General features: G+C 51.3%; 9 protein-coding genes across 9 annotated transcripts; 6 read left to right on the top strand and 3 right to left on the bottom strand.

Moving 5' to 3' along the window:
* The first annotated feature begins 269 nt into the window (after nucleotides 1-269).
* Nucleotides 270-1,556, top strand: LDX57_008570 (uncharacterized protein). The gene has a single exon (XM_046090291.1). It carries the CDS (start codon nucleotides 551-553, stop codon nucleotides 1,361-1,363), a length of 813 nt encoding a protein of 270 aa, XP_045946264.1. The 5' UTR covers nucleotides 270-550; the 3' UTR covers nucleotides 1,364-1,556.
* An 89-nt stretch (nucleotides 1,557-1,645) lies between these two features.
* Nucleotides 1,646-2,143, top strand: LDX57_008571 (MAPEG family protein; the record flags this gene model as incomplete). Its single annotated transcript, XM_046090292.1, has 1 exon — nucleotides 1,646-2,143. One exon carries the CDS (start codon nucleotides 1,646-1,648, stop codon nucleotides 2,141-2,143), a length of 498 nt encoding a protein of 165 aa, XP_045946265.1.
* A 258-nt stretch (nucleotides 2,144-2,401) lies between these two features.
* On the bottom strand, nucleotides 2,402-5,462 carry LDX57_008572 (uncharacterized protein; the record flags this gene model as incomplete). The annotated part of the gene is made up of 7 exons (XM_046090293.1): nucleotides 2,402-2,539; nucleotides 2,600-3,245; nucleotides 3,294-3,477; nucleotides 3,525-4,371; nucleotides 4,460-4,821; nucleotides 4,890-5,328; nucleotides 5,385-5,462. 7 exons carry the CDS (start codon nucleotides 5,460-5,462, stop codon nucleotides 2,402-2,404), a joined length of 2,694 nt encoding a protein of 897 aa, XP_045946266.1.
* A 2,538-nt stretch (nucleotides 5,463-8,000) lies between these two features.
* LDX57_008573 (uncharacterized protein) lies at nucleotides 8,001-9,857 on the bottom strand (the record flags this gene model as incomplete). The annotated part of the gene is made up of 1 exon (XM_046090294.1): nucleotides 8,001-9,857. The coding sequence occupies one exon, from the start codon at nucleotides 9,855-9,857 to the stop codon at nucleotides 8,001-8,003; it is 1,857 nt and encodes a 618-aa protein (XP_045946267.1).
* A 1,577-nt stretch (nucleotides 9,858-11,434) lies between these two features.
* Nucleotides 11,435-13,144, top strand: LDX57_008574 (uncharacterized protein; the record flags this gene model as incomplete). Its single annotated transcript, XM_046090295.1, has 4 exons — nucleotides 11,435-12,050; nucleotides 12,245-12,363; nucleotides 12,426-12,535; nucleotides 12,595-13,144. 4 exons carry the CDS (start codon nucleotides 11,435-11,437, stop codon nucleotides 13,142-13,144), a joined length of 1,395 nt encoding a protein of 464 aa, XP_045946268.1.
* Nucleotides 13,145-13,249: 105 nt separating this feature from the next.
* LDX57_008575 (uncharacterized protein) lies at nucleotides 13,250-14,473 on the bottom strand (the record flags this gene model as incomplete). Its single annotated transcript, XM_046090296.1, has 1 exon — nucleotides 13,250-14,473. The coding sequence occupies exon 1, from the start codon at nucleotides 14,231-14,233 to the stop codon at nucleotides 13,250-13,252; it is 984 nt and encodes a 327-aa protein (XP_045946269.1). The 5' UTR covers nucleotides 14,234-14,473.
* Nucleotides 14,474-15,010: 537 nt separating this feature from the next.
* On the top strand, nucleotides 15,011-16,820 carry LDX57_008576 (cytochrome P450; the record flags this gene model as incomplete). The annotated part of the gene is made up of 6 exons (XM_046090297.1): nucleotides 15,011-15,244; nucleotides 15,297-15,333; nucleotides 15,390-15,481; nucleotides 15,533-15,617; nucleotides 15,667-16,718; nucleotides 16,770-16,820. The coding sequence occupies exons 1-6, from the start codon at nucleotides 15,116-15,118 to the stop codon at nucleotides 16,818-16,820; spliced, it is 1,446 nt and encodes a 481-aa protein (XP_045946270.1). The 5' UTR covers nucleotides 15,011-15,115.
* A 1,661-nt stretch (nucleotides 16,821-18,481) lies between these two features.
* Nucleotides 18,482-19,996, top strand: ergS (the record flags this gene model as incomplete). The annotated part of the gene is made up of 1 exon (XM_046090298.1): nucleotides 18,482-19,996. One exon carries the CDS (start codon nucleotides 18,482-18,484, stop codon nucleotides 19,994-19,996), a length of 1,515 nt encoding a protein of 504 aa, XP_045946271.1.
* Nucleotides 19,997-20,658: 662 nt separating this feature from the next.
* LDX57_008578 (uncharacterized protein) lies at nucleotides 20,659-20,931 on the top strand (the record flags this gene model as incomplete). Its single annotated transcript, XM_046090299.1, has 2 exons — nucleotides 20,659-20,668; nucleotides 20,714-20,931. The coding sequence occupies 2 exons, from the start codon at nucleotides 20,659-20,661 to the stop codon at nucleotides 20,929-20,931; spliced, it is 228 nt and encodes a 75-aa protein (XP_045946272.1).
* Between the last annotated feature and the right edge of the window lie 570 nt (nucleotides 20,932-21,501).

Below are 21,501 nucleotides of genomic sequence, written 5' to 3' on the forward strand. Positions count from 1 at the left end.
TTAGACTCAGGCCATCGTGGACACGGAATTGTCAAACCGAGCAGCAAACAGGAGGATTACGGAGTAGTTCCCGCGTGCCCCTGTACTCCGCTCCGGCCGGACGTTAGGAGCTTAGTGCAGACTATCATGTCCAAAACGAGTCATGGCGATGTCGATCTGAATGTCGAGTCGGAGATGACGCGGCCAGTGGCTGTTGGTGGTTCTGCACGTGTGAACGATTTGACAGCTGCAACGAAGTGACCCGTGACAGTCTGCAGCATCTAATCTCGACATGCAGACGTGACGGACTTCTTATCCGGATCATGTACACCGTGTAGAACAGCAGACAAAGTAGGGTTTCCCAAGCAGCTGACAAGAACTGCGAACTGCTAGGCCACACCGCCTCCCCGACGCAGCGATGGTGACGCCTCAGGCCGGCCGGAGCCATGGAAAGCTTAACTTTCTCTCTTCCTTCGACCGGCGCTCCTCGTGTGCTTCCCTTCCCCTGAAAACTCTCGACTGAAAAGAACTTCCCCAAGATGGCTTTCTCGCCATCTGCATCTTCACGTCCATGCCCCGCTTCACTCAGGACGATGGCGCGGGTACGGGCTTAGAGTCGCGCCTCCCCAACACCACCGCGCAGTATGTCTACCCGATGCTCATCGCACTGGCTTGGTGCAACGCCATCGATCTCATCGTGCTGTGTCTAAACACCTTTAAACGCTACGAGGGCAGCTACTTCTGGAGCCTGTTCATTTCGTCGGTCGCCATCATCCCCTTCGGCCTCGGATACATCCTGCGCCTGTTCGATATCACCTTCACCCGCGGGTTTCTCGAACTCGCCATCGTGGACGTGGGATGGAGCGCCATGGTAACGGGCCACTCGCTGGTCCTGTGGTCGCGCCTCCACCTAGTTCTACACCGCGAACGAGTCCTCAAGGCCCTCCTGTACCTAATCATCTTCGACGGCGTCCTCATCCACTCCGCCTGCTCGGCGATGGAACTCGCCAACAACGCCCTCCCGCACTCCCGGCGCGTGACGCTGGGGTTCGGCATCGTCGAGCGCATCCAGCTGGTGTGGTTCTGTCTACAGGAACTACTCCTCTCGGCAATCTATATCCGCGAGACGGCGCGCCTGCTGCGTCTAGACCGGGGCGGAATCTCGCGCAGCGTGCTATCGCAACTCCTCGGCGTCAACGTGGTGATCATCTTCCTGGACCTGTCGATCGTGGCGATCCAGTATGCCGGGTACTTTACATTCCAGGTGACGATGAAGGCGCTGGTCTACAGCATCAAGTTGAAACTGGAGTACGTGATCCTGGGTCGGTTGGTGGATGTGGCGCATATTCGGTCGCAGGGGGAGACGCCACGGTTCCGCATCTAGATTGAATTTCACGTTGTATATACTTCCTATGTTCGTGCGAGCTAGACATACAACTGTTCACGATTCTACGTTCTTTTTCATCCAGGGGGATTCGAACGGATGACGCAGTTCCGGCACCTCGTATTCCCCCGATCAGACCCGACGACGGAGATAAACAAACTCCATCCGACAGTCTGAGTCAGATCACATAGAACAAGTTATATAGCTCACTAGAAATGCCCTCAACGCCTCTATTTCCTCCCATCACGATCATCACCTGAAACCAAAACCCCATCAGTCACAATGACCCTCCTCACAGCCCTCGGCCTCAGCGCCACGCCACCCACAACCCCAATCCCCAACTACGCGCCGTACGCCCTTATCTTCAACTTCATCTGGGCATACGGACTCCTCTCTTCACGAACCCTAAAACAATACTACGGACTCGACCACAACGTGTCCCCGCGACAAGACCTAACAAAATACGGCTCGGCAGCCGTATCCTCCGGCAAGATCACCCAGAGACAACTCGACCGACTCCACCGCAACGAGGCCGCACACGCCAACGCAGTCGAGAACTACACGCTGCTCGTCGGGGCTGTCAGCATGGCCAGTTGGGCCGGGGTGGAGAATACGGTCATTAATCGCAGCGTGGCGGTGTATACGCTGGCGAGGCTGGCTCATGCGGCAGTTTATATTGGGGTTGAGCAGGCGGGATGGAGTCAGTTGAGGGGGGTTTGTTGGTGGATTGGGAATCTGAGTTGTTTGGGGTTGTTGTGGAGGAGTTTTTCTCCTATCTGATCAACTCCACTGGACTGTGGGAGTGGGTGATTTGGAAGGGAGTATATGATTTGACCTGGAAAAGTATTAAATTCGTCTATCCGGAGATTAAATAAAAACTACAGCTACATGGTAGAACCCAATCACAAAAACAAATCATCAGATTAGGTATCATGCGTCGTATCAACTGACGGGGTTCCTTTTGCCGCCCTATACACTCCCATCCCATATACATACAATGGCAAATGTCGAAAAATGAAAGAATAAGAAAAAAGGTGCTCAGCGTCGGTTGACGCAGCACTTGATACCCGACTTGGCCAGGAAGAACAACGATCCGAAGAATCGGAAGAACGACAGACCCGCCGTTCCCCACAAGATGATCTGGAAGAACATGGCCGTTCGCCCGGTGGAGGTGTTCTATTCAGAGCGGTTAGTGATCGTCGAGAGCCGCCCAGACAAGGAAAGTGATCAACTTACTGTCAGGCACATGCGGGACACGGAGGTACTGGTGATCAGCAACGACATGATCAGGTTACTGAACACCCACAGCAGGACCAGCGCGGTACGGAAGTTTCGGAAGGAGTCGTCCAAGCTGGGCGAAGTGTCTTCCTCGGGCTCGATGAACGGCGCCAACGCCCGTTTGACTGTCGCCTCGAACTGACTGTCGATATCCGCCTGCGGTTTGTCCAGTTCCTCGATGAAGTTGTTCTTCTCGCCGTCGTCCTTTTTGGTTTGCGCCGAGGGCAGCGCCTCCGCCTTATCGGATCCCTTGGTACCCCACGACACGTCGTGCCAGTTGCAGAAGGCGTACACCATCAGGATGTTGATGGACGTGGTCATGGTCACGAAGTAGGCCCAGGAACTGGTGAAGATGTGCCACGGGTCGGCGTACAGGAAACTGGCGACAGCGTAGATACCGTAGGTCGACACCAAGGCGATCAACACGATACCTCCACTACTGGAACTGAAGAAGGACGACAAAAAGGCTCCGACACCGTTATCCATGTCGAAATCCATCATATCACCGCTAAAGGCACTTGCGACCAGGTAGAAAGAGTCGACCAGCACGTAGATTTGAACCAGAGAGAAGTAGAGGAAGGACAGAGTGTAGTGAATTCGCGTTCTGTGAAAGTTAGCATGCGCCCTGACGAAATCGGATGTCTAGACTCACCCCTTCGGTCGGTTACCCAAGGCCAGGATGAACTGCAGCATCAGGAAAAACAGGTAAAAGAATTTGACAAAGTTGTTCAGAATAGGGGTGACCTCGTTACCGAACGGCCATCCCTTGTTCTTGTTTCCTTGACTAGGCGTACCCACGAGATCCAGAATGACCGAACTGGTCAGCCAGTAGGATGCTGCGCAAGTTAGTTTAGCATTCCAAGACAAGGAGCAATCCACTTACCCAGCGAGAACCAGGTCATGACGACTTGACAGAAATTGTAGAGCATCTGCAGATGCAAGAACGCGATACGAATGATGCTGTGACCACTGCGGTAGATACGTCCGAAATGCATCATGGCATACAAACCAGCCGCGAACGAACCGTTCAGCCAACGTCGACGTTGACCGATAAACTCAGCCGTTCCCTCCGGCACGTCAGTCTCGCCCTTGGACGCCTTGACGTAACTCAGATGCCATTTGAAACCGGCTTTAGCCACCAATTCGAAGCACAGAATTCGATCCTCAGCCAAAAACATGTTCTTTTTGAAGATGTTCATTCCGTCGATACCCTTCTTACCGAGTCGCTTCGACAGCGTATGATCTCCGTGGAAATACTGCTCGAGGGGCCGGCCCATAATTGCGCGATACCGGTACGCGGAGAAGGCACCGGGCAACACACTGACATAGCCGAAGGAACTCTCCAGCGGCTTATCCAAGATGTTGGAAATTTTATACTCGAAGTTCTGGGAAGCCACGAGTGGGTTGAGGACCTTGCCCCAACCCTTTCCTAACATGGCGTGAATCTCACCACACGCTCCGCCTAGAGTTTTATCGTTGTAGAAGGCTTCCCAGAGGGCCAGGAGGGATTTGCGACCGGGCTTAGTTCCTGCGTCCAGCAGAATGGCGACTTCGGGGTTCAGAATTCGGCTGAAGGCGTTGAACAGCCAACGATGGGAGTTGATTTTCTTCGTGTTCTTCTGTTTCAGGCAGAAGATCATCTGGACGGGCGGCAGGTTGGAGGAATCATTGCCTTGGGGACGGATCAGTTGCTGATTCGCGGTGACCGAAAGCTGGGTGGTATATTCGAACTGCGACCGTTAGTTTTGCGAAGTTCTGCGAATTCGAGCATGGCGAAGAGGCGCCCCAACGCGCTCGGTAGCAAAAAGCATGACTTACGATATGAGCGACCGTCTCGCGACCGTCAACATCCTTCTTCATCACGCCGTCTTGGTAGATACCAACGGTGGCCAGCACGTCCAGGGTGTTTTTATCGCAGGGCTCGATACCATCGAAGACTAGAGCGACCACGATCTTCTGCCAGGCTGGACCTCCCTTGTTCCAGAATTCAGATTTCTTCAAGTTGACGATATCGCGGACATTCTGCATAACACCGTGCAGGGTTCGGGCGGTCAGCACTTTATCTTCGTTGTAGTAGGTGATGGCGATCAACAGCTCGGTGTGTCGGTTGTAGATGGCCGGGCGCAGATTGTATCCGTTTCGCAGGGTGAATTCGTCGGGGTCACAGGTGGCCGCGGTGTCTGCGTCGAAGCAATTAGTCCGGGGATCATCCTCTGGCGACGGCTCACATGCAGGGGGAAAGACCTACATCGCATATGCGTGAATTCCTCCGAAAACGCCTCCTCGGCCTCGCGGTATTCGGGCTGAATGGCGTTCTGAATGGCACTGGGGACGGGGTAGTCGACACTCAGGACGGAGCCCTGCACCAGGTTGATCTTTCTCGTTCCGTATCGGCGAAGAGCGCCCGTCGACCGACTGGCACCGCCGGCCTGGCTGTGCTGCCACGTATCCATCTTGATCCCGCTGCGGTCGGAGGCGCGAGCATCGTAAATGTCGGCGGCTTCGGACTCTTGGTAGGGCGGGGCAGCGAAGACGGTCACTCCGGGGTCGTGCAGGGTGTAGCGACGCAGCGAGTCGGACGAGACGCTGGGGTCTTCGAAGGGGGCACCGCTGCCATAGGGACTGGGCTGGTTGCGATACAGCAGCGACTGTTCCTGATCACCGCTCTCCGAAACTCCGGGCGTTCCCTATTCTATACGTTAGCCTCACTTAAGACAGGGCGCACCAGATCGATCAGACTCACTCCCGACGGACTGTGAGAGTAGTAACTACTCCGACTGTGTTGAGAAGAATGAGATTTGAAGGGCCCCGGGGTACCCATCTCGGCGGTTGATGAGATGGGTGGTGGTTAGAAACGAAGGAATCGAGGGAAATCAACGAGTGACGGGGAGGAGAGCGCAGAGACCTTAATAGGGAAAAGGTTAAAAAAGAAAAAGGGCGTTGCAGAGAAAAAGGGACGAAAATACAATCGAAGCCCAAGGAACAAAGGTCGGAGTCGGAAGATCGACAAACAATCAAGGGATACGGCGGAAAGGCGAAAGGACGAAAGGGAGGAGAAGAAACTGGAAAGGGCAGGGGAAAAAGAAGCGAGGGAAGAAAGCGAGAAAGAGAGAGAAAAGAAGGGTCTGAGTCTGGATAAGGCAATAGGATCAGTCCGCCAGGCTGTGGTGGAACCGCGTACACTAAATATAGCGAGGCTAAGCCTTGATTCCGATTCTCACTCTCCTTCAGACTTCCGACTTTCAGTCTCTACTTTCACTTTGTCCTCTGTCGATGTTCCAACGGGACGATCAGCTTAGGGCAACGTTCAACGTGGTGACAAGGGCTCCGCTCAAGGGGAGTTTGAGATTGGATTCTAAATTCGCAGCGGTCGAGAAACCGGAGTACGGATGGGAAGTTGGAACGCAAATAGTACGAAGTATTCAGTCTTCTGTCTTCTAGTATTGCAGGTCAAGCGACCGTGAGCCGGCAGACGAAGGGGAAGTTGGCCGTGTCGTCACCGGATCCACCGCGCCTCCATCCATCAGACGGGAATCTCCTGGATTGCTTTCTCTTTCTCTCTTACACGGTGTAATCCTTCCATCTTCTCTTGCCTCCATCGGGCCATCTGGCCATGCATGCACCCTGCATGGGCACAAGACACCGGTCACCATTGCTCAGGCTGGTGGAGGAGCAAAAAACTGTGCGTGCCACTGGGATCCATGGCGAAGTGAATCAGCTCCAGCGATGACTCGAGTGCCATTGGCCCTTCCCCATCGGCTAAGACCGCAAAGTTTCACACAGCAGCGACTGTTGGTCGGGCGACGCGCACCCGGTGGAACCGTCCGAATCGATTTCGTCGTTTCGGTGGCGCAGGGTTGTGACCCACTGTGGAGCGGGGAGAGGTGATACACCTGAAACCCATCTGGGATCATCGCCCATCTGATGCTGTGGTGGATGGAATATAAAGGAGACGAGGCATGACGGGGGATCAGGGATGGATTTCAACTCTGGAGTACTCCGTAGTCTTTCGAACTGTAAGGAGAGATGAAAGAAAAGGAGCGAGAGAAGAAGAAGTTCTTTTGCTCTGAAAAGCGGCCTGGCTGACTCATCCGGGGCCGCGCTAACTAAATTTAGCCGGCATTGCGCTGTTTGTTTACGCTGCCTGGGTGCCTGAGTGCCTGACGGGTGTCCAGGCACCACATGCCGTAGTGTACACAACGAGGACAGATCCGGTATGTACATAACTCGACTCTTGTTGTTGTTGACTTCCACATACTTCATTACCACTTCTCCTAAATCCTGCCAACTCGCGGTATGTCCTCGCCCAACTCTCATCCACTCGGATCCTCCTGTCACCCCACTCCTTCCAATCCAGCCCGATCAGGACCTGCAGAGCCCTGGCCGCCGACGCAAGGAGTGCGACGTGACCTGTCCGACAGGTGGGCCAGTCCAGAAGGCAGAGCCAGAGGGCCAAAGGGTAAGGGATGCCCAAGGCTGTGCTTGTCTGTCTGACGCTGCTCCCGATGCCTTTGTTCTATTTAAACCCGCCTATGGCGACCGCCAGGGAAATTTATAGGCGTCGGTGACCGGGAGTACCTTACAGTTGTCCATAACGTGCGATTACACTGTGTAGTCCGTACACCGCTCCGATAGCCAACAAAGTATTCAATATGTCGTATAGTCTCACCCGTTTTCCCTCCCCTTAAGGAATAATCAGGGATATTGCCATAAAGATCTATATTTAGCCAGGAGATAATCGTGAAATATCAATGTTTCGCCTCGTATTTTCCGAGACCATGCTATAGGTACTCACCCAATCCCATCCCGTCCCATCCAGATGCACTGAAACTATTCGAAACTATTCCAATACTTCGGCTGGTTCTCCTGACGGACCGGGTGTCATAATCGAAAGAATAGCGTAAGATCCATATCTGATCTCCCATCTCCAGTCTGAACGGAGTAAGTGTCATGGCCGAAAATGGCGTGGCGCCGTGACGGCGGTCCGATGCTGCAGCAATCCACCGAGTACGGAGTAGACGACGGTGTCTTTTTCTGCATTCGGAGTATGGGATGTCAATCAACAGGAGACCCCACAGGTCTAGTCTAGACTTTTCACCCAGATGGGGACTCTGTAGTGTTGGTTTGATGTCGCGTCTATCCGAACCAGCGGAGATATATATCCGTCACACGAACAACTCGGATTTGCTGGAACGTACTGTACCTACAAAGAAAAAGAATAAGAACCAAGCTAAGGAGCTGGATTGGGTGGTGACTGGATTAAAAGTAAATTAAGGCTGTGGAGTAATGTAGCTTATAGCTATTCAAACACGAAAGGACCCCAGATACAGAAAAGCGAACAGTCCACAAACAACTCGATTCAATCTCGCTGAATGTTGCAGTCGCCTCTCTTTCTGAATAATCGACCAAACAATCCTGCAGTACTTCCAGTCTCCGAATGTTTCTTCAATATCGCGATCGTGGGCAGATAACGCGATTGCTCACGACGGCGATAACGGCGACCATGGGAACTATAGGGACCATAGATACCATAGCGACAGAGCCGGAGCTCCTTTTCGGCGTATTGCAGAGGCGACATACCAGAATTACTGACGATTGTGAGGTCGGCTCCCTTTTGGATCAGAACCATGACGATGTCCTCACGGCCGCGGGAGGCAGCGTGCGACAAGGCAGTCCGCCCGTCGTTATCTTTAACATTCACATCCACACGTGCCATATCTAGGAGTGCAGTAATAATGCGGCATTGGTTATGATGTACGTCTGTCATAGGACAGCTTTGCATAAGTCTTTGGGCTGCCCGTAATAGCGGGGTGCGACCAAGTCTATCCTGGGCATTGGGTTCAACAGAGTCTTGCATCAAGAGCAGCTCCACGAGTGGCGTATTGCAGAAGCAAATCGCGTGCGTGAGAGGTGTTTCTCCGTACCTATCTTCGGAATCCGGGTCGATATCGGCAGCTGAGAGCAGAACCTGAGCGACTTCGAGAACCTTCTCGGTCATCGGGGAGTAATCACAGGGATCATCGAATCGGGTGTAGCCAAGAGCAGATATTGCCAAGGCGAGAGGTGTTCTGCCTTGGCTACACTTGACATTTACATCCACACGGCCGTCCTCCAGGAGAACTCTGCACACCGATGGTCTTCTGCACGCCGCCGCCACTGATAAGGCTGAATACTGAAACCAATCTCGACAGTTAGGGTCCGCTCCACGCTGAAGTAACAGGCGGACCGTACTGTCGTGTCCGCCCCTGGCCGCTTCCATCAGGGGGGTGAGTCCGGCCGCTGAGCGGGACTCGATGTTGACTCTTCGATATGGCAGCAGTAAGTTGATAACTTCGTCACGACCCCCACGTGCAGCTAAGGATAAGACAGACTCCGATAATTTGTTGATGGCGTAAGGAAGAGCGCCTTTGGCGAGTAATGTCTTCACAGCCTGAGTCCTCCCTCCCTTGGCCGCGACCATCAAGGCGGTGTTACCATGTCGATCTGTAACCTCAACATTGATGTCTGTGCGCGAGAGTAATAGAGATAGCGCCTCGGACCGACCTTCATAGGCAGCATGGACTAGGAATGGCGCGCCATGTGCGTGACATTGGTCGTTCACATCGACAACGGCCTGAGTCAACAACAGGTGCATGATGTCTGTATACCCAGCATACATCGCGATCCGGAACGAACTTTGTACCGTATGTCCCATTCTGGCACCAACCCCGTATTTGAGCAGTGATAGCACAACCGCTATGTTATTGCGGGATACGGCCACGCTGAGCGGGCAACCTCCCATCCTATCAGTCTTATCAAGGCTGCATTTCTGCGACTCGAGAAGCAGGTTGGCGATCGTGTGCTGATTGGCAGAAATGGCCATCGTCAGCGGGGTGCGATGGTCGATGGGATCTACGCAGCGGTTTGGATCGGCGCCGTGTTCTAGCATCTTCTCCACGGTGCCAGCTTGGCCCCTGTCAACCGCCCAGACTAACGCTGAACTGGCATAATGGGCGATGTTGTGGCGGTAGAGATTGAAGGTCAGGAGCTCGTGTAGGCGATGACTGCATCGACTGAAGTTGTTGATGTCTTTCTCTAGGGTGAGAAATTGACAAATGAGAACGATTAATTCATTCGGTAGATCAAGCAGGAAGAAGAATTCCGTGAGTGGCTTGGTGCGAGGGAGTCTGAGGCATAGCATAAGGCGACGGCGTTTAGACAGTTTGTCGGGACTCATGATGGGCAACTTTGAAGTATGGTAAAAGGATAGAGAGAAGGTGAAGTTGACCTGATCGAGACTGTATGAGGGTATGAGGGATTTGACGAGGGGTTAGAGTCATCGGCTGGAGCCATTCCGGATATTACCAGGACTGACGTCCACGCGATATCATGTATGAGTCTACATAGGAGAGTTTAAAAATGAAACCTTCAGCCAACGATCCGGGTTTCCTTAACCTAAATAACACTTGACATCTCGAGAAACACAAGATATGAGACTACTCAAAAACAGAAAGAATAACACGAACAAAGCCAGGTATCCGACAGCCACAGAGCTATTATGGCTTGACGCAAAGATCAAAAGGGAGTCGATGGTTTGGGTGCGGTCTATTTTCACGGCGCGGATTAAACCACCGCATGGTTCTTTATTGGCCAGGAACCAAGGCCGATGAGGCATGTGAGTGCCAGGGGAATGTGTCTAGAATCTATCTCTTCCGACCATTCAAATACATCAAAATGAATGAAGTGAGCTGGTGGTACCAACTCAACCTACAAGATAGTACTCTTATACCCTGCATGGCGTAGCCGCGGGGACAAATGAATTTCCAATGGCATAGTAATGCCTATATGATCTTTCAATAGTCTTGTTGATTGCCATTATGAGGATAACGAGATGCTTTCGAAAGCGATGCAACTTGCTTGGGGAAGTTGAGGCCAAACTTGAGCTAAGGTGGTATCTAGTCTGAAAGTGTCCACTACCGTATATCCTTTTCTGTGGCGCTCGGATGCCACATACCCTGAGCCAACTCCACTTAGAAAGACCTTTGGTATGACTGGTGCAAGATCTGGAATCCCTGAAGTGTTGAAAAGAAGCTAGTTTCCGCTTGGGAGTGGCACAGGTCCGTAAGATTATCGTATATTGGATAGAGCCGCTGCTGAGAGACCGAATCCTGTGACTGATTCTGATATCGGAACGAATCTGTGCTACAAACGATCCCGCCTTTTTGTGTGACAACGCTGGATCGAAGCAGGATGAAAAGCGTCTTATACAAAGAACCAGACTGTGACCACATCTACAATGTATTGAGATCGAGCGAACTTCCGGTTTCGGCATGTATCGAAATATTAGCAACTGTAGGTATATGACATACCCAGGAAATTAATCCCGAGATCCCGACGCAAAATAAAAGCCGTAGTTTGCATCGAAAGAGAAAATATTGTGAGAGGAAATGCGAGTGATCACAAGGACTCGACAAATCCGGGAAATGTACGACTTCCAGACGTGCGATGCAGATACCCCTGCAGCCACCTTGTAACTCTGTGCGTAGAGCTACAGAAGGTGCGTGGATTTAAGGATCATACACATTCTTTCGCGGCCCCAAACAACAAACATAACAGCTAAACCGGGTCAATTTGTGAATAATGTCTTTGAGAGAGTGTTCTGTGCCGTATGATCGTGCTGGTCTTCATGGCGTGGAATCTACATTGTCCCTGCCTCTCACTGCGTGGAGGCTGCTGACCTAAGAGACGAGACGGTTGATCCGTTCAAAAGGCCAACTTCCAACCCGCGCAACCATCGAGACCAACACGTTCACGATGCCACCGAGAACATCAACCACAAAAGGGCCGTCGGGAGCCGACGGAAAACCAACATGGAAGTCCAAATTCACGGACAAGCAGTTAGAAAGGAAACGACAGGTCGATCGCATATCTCAACGCCGCACGCGACAGAATTCTAAACAGGTCGCCGCGCAGCTGCAGGAGAAGATGAACCTGCTCTCTAGCGGTGACCACAAAGGTCTGCTGGAGCAGATGCTGGCGGAGAATGAAGGATTAACCAGCAAGTTGAATCTTTTCCAAAATCGACTGGATCAGATTCATCGTCTCTCGAATGAATGCCTGGAGGTTGAGGATGTGCCGAATCCTGCTAGAGGCCATCGGTCTGTGGGCCGGAGCTTGACATCCTCCGGGTTTGATAGCACTCCAATGGGGGATGGAATACCTGCCGATGTTGGAAAAATGTTCTCAAAGCAGCCTTCGATCTTCCTCCATATCATAGAGCAAATGAGGGAAACACATGGTGGCGACATGCCAAGACTCACCCCTAATCGCTTCGTCGAGAGCACCATGGCATGGAAGTACTCACAGGGTTCGACGGATGGATTGGACTATCTGGTCCAGCACTTTCAACTGCGGGGATTTACCATTAAAGGTAAGGCATTTTTTATCCGTGCTAAGTAGAATGCTTACCCACTGGCTTAGACGTGGTATATTGAAAGATTACTACCGAAGACTTTTATCCGACTCTTCTAGCACAGCTTTTGCAGGACTGTAGAGTTCCTCCCTCATCAGATCGATCCCACATACATGAACCGCAACAGACGAATAGAAGGAGAAACCATCTAGACACCCTTTTCCGAAAGACGGCTTACCTGGCGTACCAGCTCATGCGGCCGTGGCGCGGCTGCTACCACTCTCACCTGGAGCTAGAGGCCCTATTTTGGGCCCAATACCGGCACCTTCTTGTATGATACCATCATCCATCCGGAAGAAATAGAGAGACCGTTACTCATTTCGTTTGTGATAGTTCTTTGTTCTCCCGTCTACCGAAAATCTTGCCAAATGCTTGCCGTGGTACCGTCCGACGCCGTCCATGTTCCTCTACGACCATCCTGGTTACATTGACTTCCTTCTTTGGTGAGTATTATCAAAATAGCAGACATAATGCGGGATGATTGTTAGTAACATCCATACAGGCCTCACCTTCACGAGCAGTTAAAAGGCAGCTGGAAGAAGTACAACACCGAGAGCCTGATCGGAAACCTGATACGGAGATTCAACGTTAGCAATGCAGACATTGACCCCAAGCAGCCACAGATTTACGTAAAAAATCGCGAGCTCCATCTGTCAAAGATCTTCGAGAGGGCCCTAGCCGATGCTTCTAACTTTCGCATGCAACCCCACCTATTTACGCGTTCCCCGGAGGTTGTGAATAGCGGTTCTCTCGTTGCTCCCAACCCACCAGCAACGGGAGACTCTACACGCTCAACACATACAGTGTGTGGTGCGTCCAATACGAACGTGCAAACCCACCCTTATGGACTAGATGAGCCGATTTGGACGCATCCTTTTCCATCCGACAGTTACCTGCTAGGCTCTATCACCAGTGCGGTTCCAGAAGTCCCACCCAAACTGGACTACAGGATGACCCGGTCCAACGAGACGCTAGACACGGAGTGTATCGACGGAAACTTTCTAATCTGGAATAATTGCCAGATGGGCTCCGGCAACTTATGGACGCTATAGGGGGGGCTTTAAGCCAGGTCAGCAGAACCCAGCTGCACCAAGCTTGTGAACATAGGATTAAGGAGTTTGTAACCCTGGACAACTATAGCTTAGCAATGCAAAGCCTCATTCATTCAGCCGCAATAACTCCAGGGTCCGATCCCACAACTTCGCTTCGCCGAGAGGATCATACGTCCAGGCGGCAAGACCGGGACTTTCGCCGTTCGCATCTGCTACCGCGATTGAACAATCTTCTAAGTATCTTCCTCCAGCTCCGTCCAATTTCCTCGAAATAGCCGCCCAAATGGTCGTAGACGCGCCCTGCTCGGGGCTTTTCCAGTACTTCTGAGAATTGTCATCCTGTGTCCATAACCGCTTCTGTTCCTCAGGAATATACCGTTGAAGATTTATGGCGATCGCCTCTGGATGCAAACTCCATGCGTGTAGTCCACGTGCACCATACCTCCGATCGATCTCGTTGGCCGTCCAGATATTCGCCGTTTTGCTCTGACCGTACGCTTTCCAGGGGTCGTATTCACCGACGAGGTTGATGTTGTCAAAGTTGACAGCGCTGTACTGATGGGCGACAGAGGAGACGATGATTACGCGCGAGTTGAATGCGGGTTCCGAAGACGAGAGGAAAACGGGTTTCAGTAGATGAAAGAGGAGGAAATGACCGAGATGGTTGGTGCCGAACTGGGTTTCGAAGCCATCCGTAGTTTGACCTTCCGGACAGGCCATCACAGCGGCGTTTTCGATGAGGACGTGAAGTGTTTCTGAACGTGCCTTGAATGCATTTGCACAGGCGTGGACAGACTTCAAGGAGCCGAGATCGAGATGCAAGAAGTGAACCCGTGGGCTAGGGGCGATGTCGTCTAGGGCTGCTCGAGCTCTATCAATGTCTCGTGCAGTCAGATACAACGTAGCTCCAGTTCTGTACAGTGCACGAGCAGTCTCAACTCCCAGCCCGGACGAGCATCCGGTGACCAGAATGACCTTGCCGTCCCACTGACCTTCAAGATGCTCGTCCTCGATGATTTGACAAGCGATTGGCCGAGCATCACCGGGCCCTGATGGAGATTGATGCACTTGTGTGTAATTTGTAGGCATTCCTGGATGTAGTCGGGTTCAACGGGACATGGATATGGGTAGTAGACATAGGAAAACGAGTTGTACCGTGTTAGGAGCAGGAGAGCGTTGTAAATAGAGATTGCGAGCGGGAATAGCCAGCCTTTACATTCTCCTTGGATGATGGGAGAGCATTTTGGCAAGAAACCCCTGAAGTCCGCGACAGAGATTTTACCTAAGGAGTGGCTGATGAAGCAAGATCTAGGACCCTGTGATTAAACCAACGCATGAATCATGTGCTTGTCGGCATTTCTACGAGTCGCATCCACCGAATCGTATCCACCGGAGCCGTTGCCACTGAGTCGTAGAATTCGACTCGTACTCCGAAGTAGAGATGGAGTCGTAGACATCGAGTCGTATCAATCTTGGCTTAACCACAATGTCGATCAGCCTTGGCATCCTTTTTCCAATAGGACTAGTGGAAGACGCATATGCGCAAATGGTTCTGGTAATCGGTGTGCTATATCTAGGAATAGCAGTCCTTATACGAAGTACAGGACGATGCAATGCCAGCGACTTCCGATCCCGTGCAGTCCACGGAAGCGATGCCACTTCATCCGGTCCATCGGGGGCTCATCGCGATGGAACTAGGGCATGTACACAGTTTGCATAAGCCGGATGGCGGGAAAAGAAACCCGTCACGTCGGATCACGGAAGGACTGAGAAGTTCAAGCAACAAGAGAGGCCTGGAGACAGGAATTCATCCCGAGTATTTAGATAGGAAGGAGGAAGACTTCTCTGCCCTTCCCATGCTCATATCAGCGTAACATATTCTCCATCATGGACTAACAGAACCTGCTCAACCTTTTACACGTTCCAAAAACGTTGACCTTCATTTTCATCCTTTCTGTTGCCTTTCGATGCATGTTATGGGCGAAACAAGCGGCCCTGTTCGCCAAGCTCCCTAAAATCCAGCAGGATGGCAGCAGTAAGGCCTGGCGAAAGATGTATCTAGACTCTGCGCGCAAGCTGGATCAGCAGGGATATGAGAAAGTATGTTACCCCCTGAGAGCAACACTTGTCACAGCTTTAATATTTAGGACAGTTCAAAGACCAAGTTTGGGTGATGCCGACGTCCGATGGTACGGGATGTCAGATATTTTGAATATTCGCAGATACTGATCTTTGTCCCACTTAGGCCTCAAGAACGTGGTTATTCCCGGCCAATTCCTGGCGGAATTGAATAAATTGCCAGGCAATATGATCAGCTTTCCTGACGCAGTGCACAAGGTCAGCTGTTGCATCTTGATACCATGGAGCGCAAGTATACTGACCGGACAGCTCATGGAAGCCAAATACACGAAGGTCGACCCTGATGAACCGCTTGCCGCTTACTCAATCAAAGCGGACCTCAATCCGGCCTTGTGTACGATTCAATATCTCCCCGTTTAACAACCTTCGCTCACACTAGTCAGCTCGACTAAGCCCCATCATCTTCGAGGAGGTTGAGAGGGCGATCAAAGACGAAATAACTCGCTGTCCAGATTGGACTCCCGTATTCATCTACCCGAAACTGATAAATATCATTGCGAAGGTATCGGGACGTATCTTCGTTGGCCCAGAACTGTCCCGCGACAAGGATTACCTTGACACCGCAGTCAACTACACCACAGAGCTGGTCAACGCAATCCAGGCAGTCAAGAGTATGAAGCCCTGGCTCCGTCCATTTTTCGCCTCCAGACTGCCTGAAGTCCGCAAGCTCAGAGAGCGGGAAGAACTCGCAGAACAGTTCTTCGAGCCAATTATACAAGCTCGCCGTAACGCTGCCCAGGACCCTCATTACGAAAAGCCCAACGACATGCTTCAGTGGTTCTTAGATCGAAGTACAGACTACGGCATTCAGTCTACTCAACGCATCGTCAAACTACAGTTGTTAGTGATCTTCGGTGGAATCCACAACACCACTGTCACAGCGACCAACATCTTGTACAATCTCGCCGTATGGCGCGAGTATCTCGAGCCGCTGCGCGAGGAGGTCCACACCGTAGTGGCAGACACTAGCAAGGATGAAATGAATTCCCGCGCACTGCAACGAATGGAAAAGCTAGACTCGTTCATGAAAGAGACGACTCGCTTTTACCCGCCGGAAACGACTTCATTTTCTCGCAAGACTGCCCAGGGCATCACTCTCTCGAACGGACAATACATCCCGCCCGGCAGCTTGGTTGAAACCCCATCGGATGCCATCGCGCATGATGAGACCACATACTCTAAGGATGATAGGTTCGATGGGTTCCGATTCTACAAGATTCGACAGGGTGCGACGGCAGCAGAGCAAGCTCGGAACCAGTTCGTTACGTCAAACGACAAGAATCTCGTGTTTGGGTATGGAAAACATGCATGCCCGGGAAGGTTTCTGGCTGCAGCGGAGATCAAGTTGATTATTGCCAAGATCATCTTGAGATACGAGTTTCGAAACGAAACCGTTGTGAAGGAACGGTATCCTAGTCATGCATTTGGACGCATGGTGAGTCCCCACGATTCTACAACCTCGACGAATTTGCTAAAAATCTGGTAGAACGTTCCCGATGCAAGCAAGCCGTTACTCTTCAAGGAAAGGAAAGAGTAGGAGTTTGGTTTCGAGAAGGTGGACTCCACGCTATTGAATTCCACGTTATACGAGAAAACAGTTCACCGTTTTAGTTGGGAGGACTAGATGCACTGTGGGGACAGATGGTGGACAACGACACTAGGATTCTCAAAGACCTAGATAGTATGAACTGCTCGGGGGAAGTCACCTCATGACATCTCGAGGCTAAAAGTTTGAATTGATTTTCTGTGATAAATAACACGATCGCAGACCGAAATCGTATTTCGTAGGCTCTCTCGGAACGGTCGGTCCATTCCGACACAGGATCATCAACTAGCGAGAGTACAACCATCGGAACTTGCGTGATAGGCGGAAAACAGGGCGAAAATGGTGGATCATCGACTGCAGGTATACGGGACCCGAGGACTCCGCGTGGTCCAGGCAAGCCTTACGCCGTTGCAGGTAGGCGCTCGTAATCAGGCAACGGCGTATGCAGTCGCGGAAAGGGCGGCGGCGGTGGTTCCTGACGATGCCGGCCGGAGTCCGCGGACTAGTGAAGCTTGAATTCGTTAGGTAACGAGATGTCTTGTTAACGTGGCAGTAGTGTGAGGTTTCTGATAGAAGATTTTCGATTGGACACGACCTCATGAATAGAGTAGGCTGCTAAAGCTGGGTTTCTACACTTGCGAGAAGAGAGGGAACGTGAGAAAAATCTCTGCTACGCTTGGTGATGGGCCAATTAGGTCAAGTCGGAGGAGACAATAACACGACACAACAAAGAAGCTGAAACCGAGAAAGGGCAAAAAGGTGCAATAAATGAAAGACCCCTACGGCGGGAGGTTTACTGCATTCATCGTAGCGTCTGGCCCACTGGATTCAATTCTCTCGTCGCTGAGTTGTGGTTCCATGGCGCGCATCCGGACTGATCTCATACTCCACTCCGGCGGGTCTGGCTCTCCGTCAGCCTAGATGCTCTTTACAAGGCTTGGTGCGTGAGCTTAATTCTGCTGCCTGAATTTTCCACTGCAAGGGTGACACGTCGAAAGCGAAGGAGGTCTAAACGGCTGATGCTGGCGTTTGTGTTACCACCCTTGACGGCATGTACCGTACAAAGAATGAGACATGATCAGATCCTGCTCGTCAAATGGGGTGAAATAGAGAAAGGATCAACGAAATTAAATCTATATTAAAAGAAAACACAAAGAAGAAGGGGGACAAAAAATAATGAAAAAAAATAATGACAAAAGAGACAAGGAAGTCCACTCACTGGTCACAACCCATGCCCCTAAAGCGCAATCCATGACCAAACATTAGACCACAACCCTCCGCTCCATTGGATCAGAATGACATGAGACTGTCCGAAACCAGTGAGCCACCCAAAGGCACAGCCAGCGCCACCCGGCCTCACAGCCCAACTGAAAGGTCCCATCGGTAGGGCCTGCTATTAGGAACTAATCCCGGACTGCTGAATGCGACTGCCTAGGGGTTGCAGGACCCTGATCAGGCTAGTGAGGGTACATGCTAATCGCAATATATAGGGGTTGGACCATTCCATGCGTGGGCCGTCCTCGGTTCAACTGCGTCATGTTTTCCTCACACATCTTTCGATAAAAGCCGTTACCCACCCTCAAGCGTACACCCTGCCATAGCTCGCTCCTTTAGTTCTGAGAACATCCAGACCTCCATCTTGAGTCATCGAGATGGCTGCCTCATCATGCGAGGAGCGGCCTGTCCAGTCTGGAAAAGGTAGGACCAAGCAGCCACGGCAGACTAAGGCGATGAAAAAAGGACTGTTGCTTGACAGCGTGGGTCCATCACTGTTACGTGAGCTAGACTCATATCCTAGCCGGCATTTCTGCCTCGATAATTGCGAATTACTCCCTCCAACCGACAAGTTCTTATCCCCTCCACCTCAACACCCTCCGAGACTTAGTCGCAGCACCAGTAGTGACAACGGCAGCAGCGATAGCAGTCGTACTCTCGTCGATCACAGTTCAGGATCAGATACACCATCCGACCATATCCTGGGCAAACCACGCTACCCGACATTGCGCGAGCGACGAAGTTTGCCGTTCCTCAGGCGCAGACCACGATCCAGTACGAAAGCCCCCAAGCATGACCACGACCACGACTTCAGTACACGACGAGTTGTAGAAGCCCTGGCCCTGCGATATGGAACTGTTTCACACATGGGTATGCTCGACCGCAGCTACCGATTCTTTGTCAACAAATCCCACACCGCCGCTCTCTGCTATAAAATCCTCAATCACGTCGCCATTGTTAGCGGCGACCCTCTCTGCGAGTCCACTCGATTCGACAGCGTCCTCGACCAATTTGCCATTTACCGAAAAGAACACTCGCTAGACATCGCTTTCATGGGGGCGAGCGAAACATTCGCTAAATATGCGCGACAACGAAACTGGAACACAATGCAATTCGGGGTAGAGCGAGTCCTGAACCCTTGCACCAACGACGTACTCCTCGAGCGTAGCAGCAAGCGAGTCATCGTCCAGAATCGACAGCTCCTGAACCCAGATAAAGGCGGCATAACACTGGGCGTATATGTTCCCGCCTCCGGAGAAGATGCAGCCTTCCAGTCCGAGCTGATGTCCATATACGACTCATGGCGCGAACAACGCAACCAAAGCAGCACGACATCCCAAGCATTCATTACAGTTTACGATCCCTTTGACTATCCGAACCTCATGACATTCATATATACTCGCGCTGCCGGCGGCACGGTGAACGGATTCGCTGCACTACGACGCATCGGCACACACAACGGCTACCACATCGATCCCTGCATCGCAGCACCCGGCGCACCGAAGGGAATGTCCGACCTACTCACCTACGCGGCGATGGCACTGCTTCACCATTCAAATGTTTCCTATCTAAGCCTGGGGTACGAGCCCCTTACCGAGCTAGGCGAGGTGACCGGCATGTCACCGACCTTGGAGCGACTTACTCGGTCCTTATATCACCACACATACCAGCGATTGCCAATTCACGGCAAGAAGGCATACCATGACAAGCTGCGGCCGGACCCATGTCAGGAATCGGGACTTTATGTCATCTTCCCGGCCGGGATGCCGGGCGTGCGACAGATGGTTGCCATGGCGCACATGGCCAATATAAGTATCCGGAAGTTGGTTCGAACAAAGGTTGAAAACTCTCCTGGCTCTGGGAGACAGAAGGAAGCTAAGGATGAAAAGTGACATGCAGGGGTTTCTTTGCTAGCTGCTGGTCAGCGTTGCTTCGTGGTACTTGGGCTAAGTAACATGGGTACTTTTTGGTATGAGGCATAGTGTGAACAATCTTTTGTATTATAGATTTATAATTCTCTTCATGTTTGTTGCGTGTATCCGTGCGATAGAACCTTTCCCCTGCTTTTTAATTTTTAATCCTAATCGATTTCAGTGCTCTGGTGTGGTCGGTTTGCATAACAACGATCGGAGGTTCCTCTGCTGGAGGGGATGAAACCACCCCCTTTTCATTCCCTATTTTAAGTTTCTCTTGAATTGCGATATCTTATATATGCCCACTTGCTTATCTATGAGAAAGTAAATGAGGTCGGAAGAGATAATTTGGCATGATCAGCCTCGAACGAAGGTTTAGAAACCCAACCTCGGATAAAGCCGCGGAACCAATAACAACCTCCATCCCAGGAAAGTTATGGGGATGACGTCCTCCACTCTCGGATGGACGGAAGTGTCAGTAGAAATTAACCACTGTGAAGTGTTATAGGGGTGATGTGGAGCTTTTCATGACGTAGAAATGCTTATATTCCCTTTTATTTAAATAAAAACACCGGGCGCTGGTGGACGAGGCTGATGATCTAGGATCACATACCTCCCACAGAAACAGACAAGAACACATCATGCCCGACCGTAAGGCCCTCTTGAGATGCTTTGCCTCAGGCTAACTGTATCTAGAATCGCAAGAGCCCCACCGAAGCTTCATGGATAGAATGTTCCATCACCACCAAGACCGGCAGAACGAGGGAAGACAGCAGCAACAGCCGCAGCAACCAGGCCAAAGCCAGACGCAGGACCCGGAGAAGAAAGAAAGTGAAGTGGACAAGTTTAAGGATTACATTGAAGAAGACGAAGAATTGGAGCGGGAGCAAGGATCTTATGGAGGATTAATGTAATTGTAATTCTCTTGGATGTAACTGGGTGGTTGACCAGACCATGCGCAAGTTTACGATCGTTTGTTATTGGGTAGATGTGGTACCTTTCTGAAAGCCCAGGATGTTGTGTTTCTACAAGTATAATTATGTTATCAGACGTGAACTGTCCATGACATTTGGATTGGATTGTGTTAAGCCACTTTGACCCGTTCACACTCCAAGTTGATCGACATTCAAGGGTATGGCGTAACAAGTAGCTGGCCGTTTGGCAATGCGAGACAATGGCATTCACGGCATAAAGAAGGCCGCCGTTCTTAAGAGTGTTTGGAGTGAATTCGATAGTTGAACCATGATGTGACTAGGGATCGACACTCAGCTTTGAGAGACTGATTAAATTATGTGGCAAATGGGAAGTAGAAAGACATCATAGTCATGAATCGAAGATCTAGCCATGGCCAGCAATTTCATATAGCCTCTTCGCTGATCTGAAAGGAAGAAGTCCTAGAAACTTGCGTTTGCGTAATGAGCTGCGGCATGGCGAATAATACGCATCCAAGTCATTGAACCGTAAGTCATGATTAACTCTCTAAA

Source organism: Aspergillus melleus (assembly GCF_016097325.1).
Source record: "Aspergillus melleus strain CBS 546.65 chromosome Unknown contig5, whole genome shotgun sequence".
Taxonomy (NCBI): Eukaryota; Fungi; Ascomycota; class Eurotiomycetes; order Eurotiales; family Aspergillaceae; genus Aspergillus; species Aspergillus melleus.

Coding starts and splice junctions, on each gene's coding strand:
- LDX57_008570 (XM_046090291.1), top strand. CDS start 551: ATGCCCCGCTTCACTCAGGACGATGGCGCGGGTACGGGCTTAGAGTCG.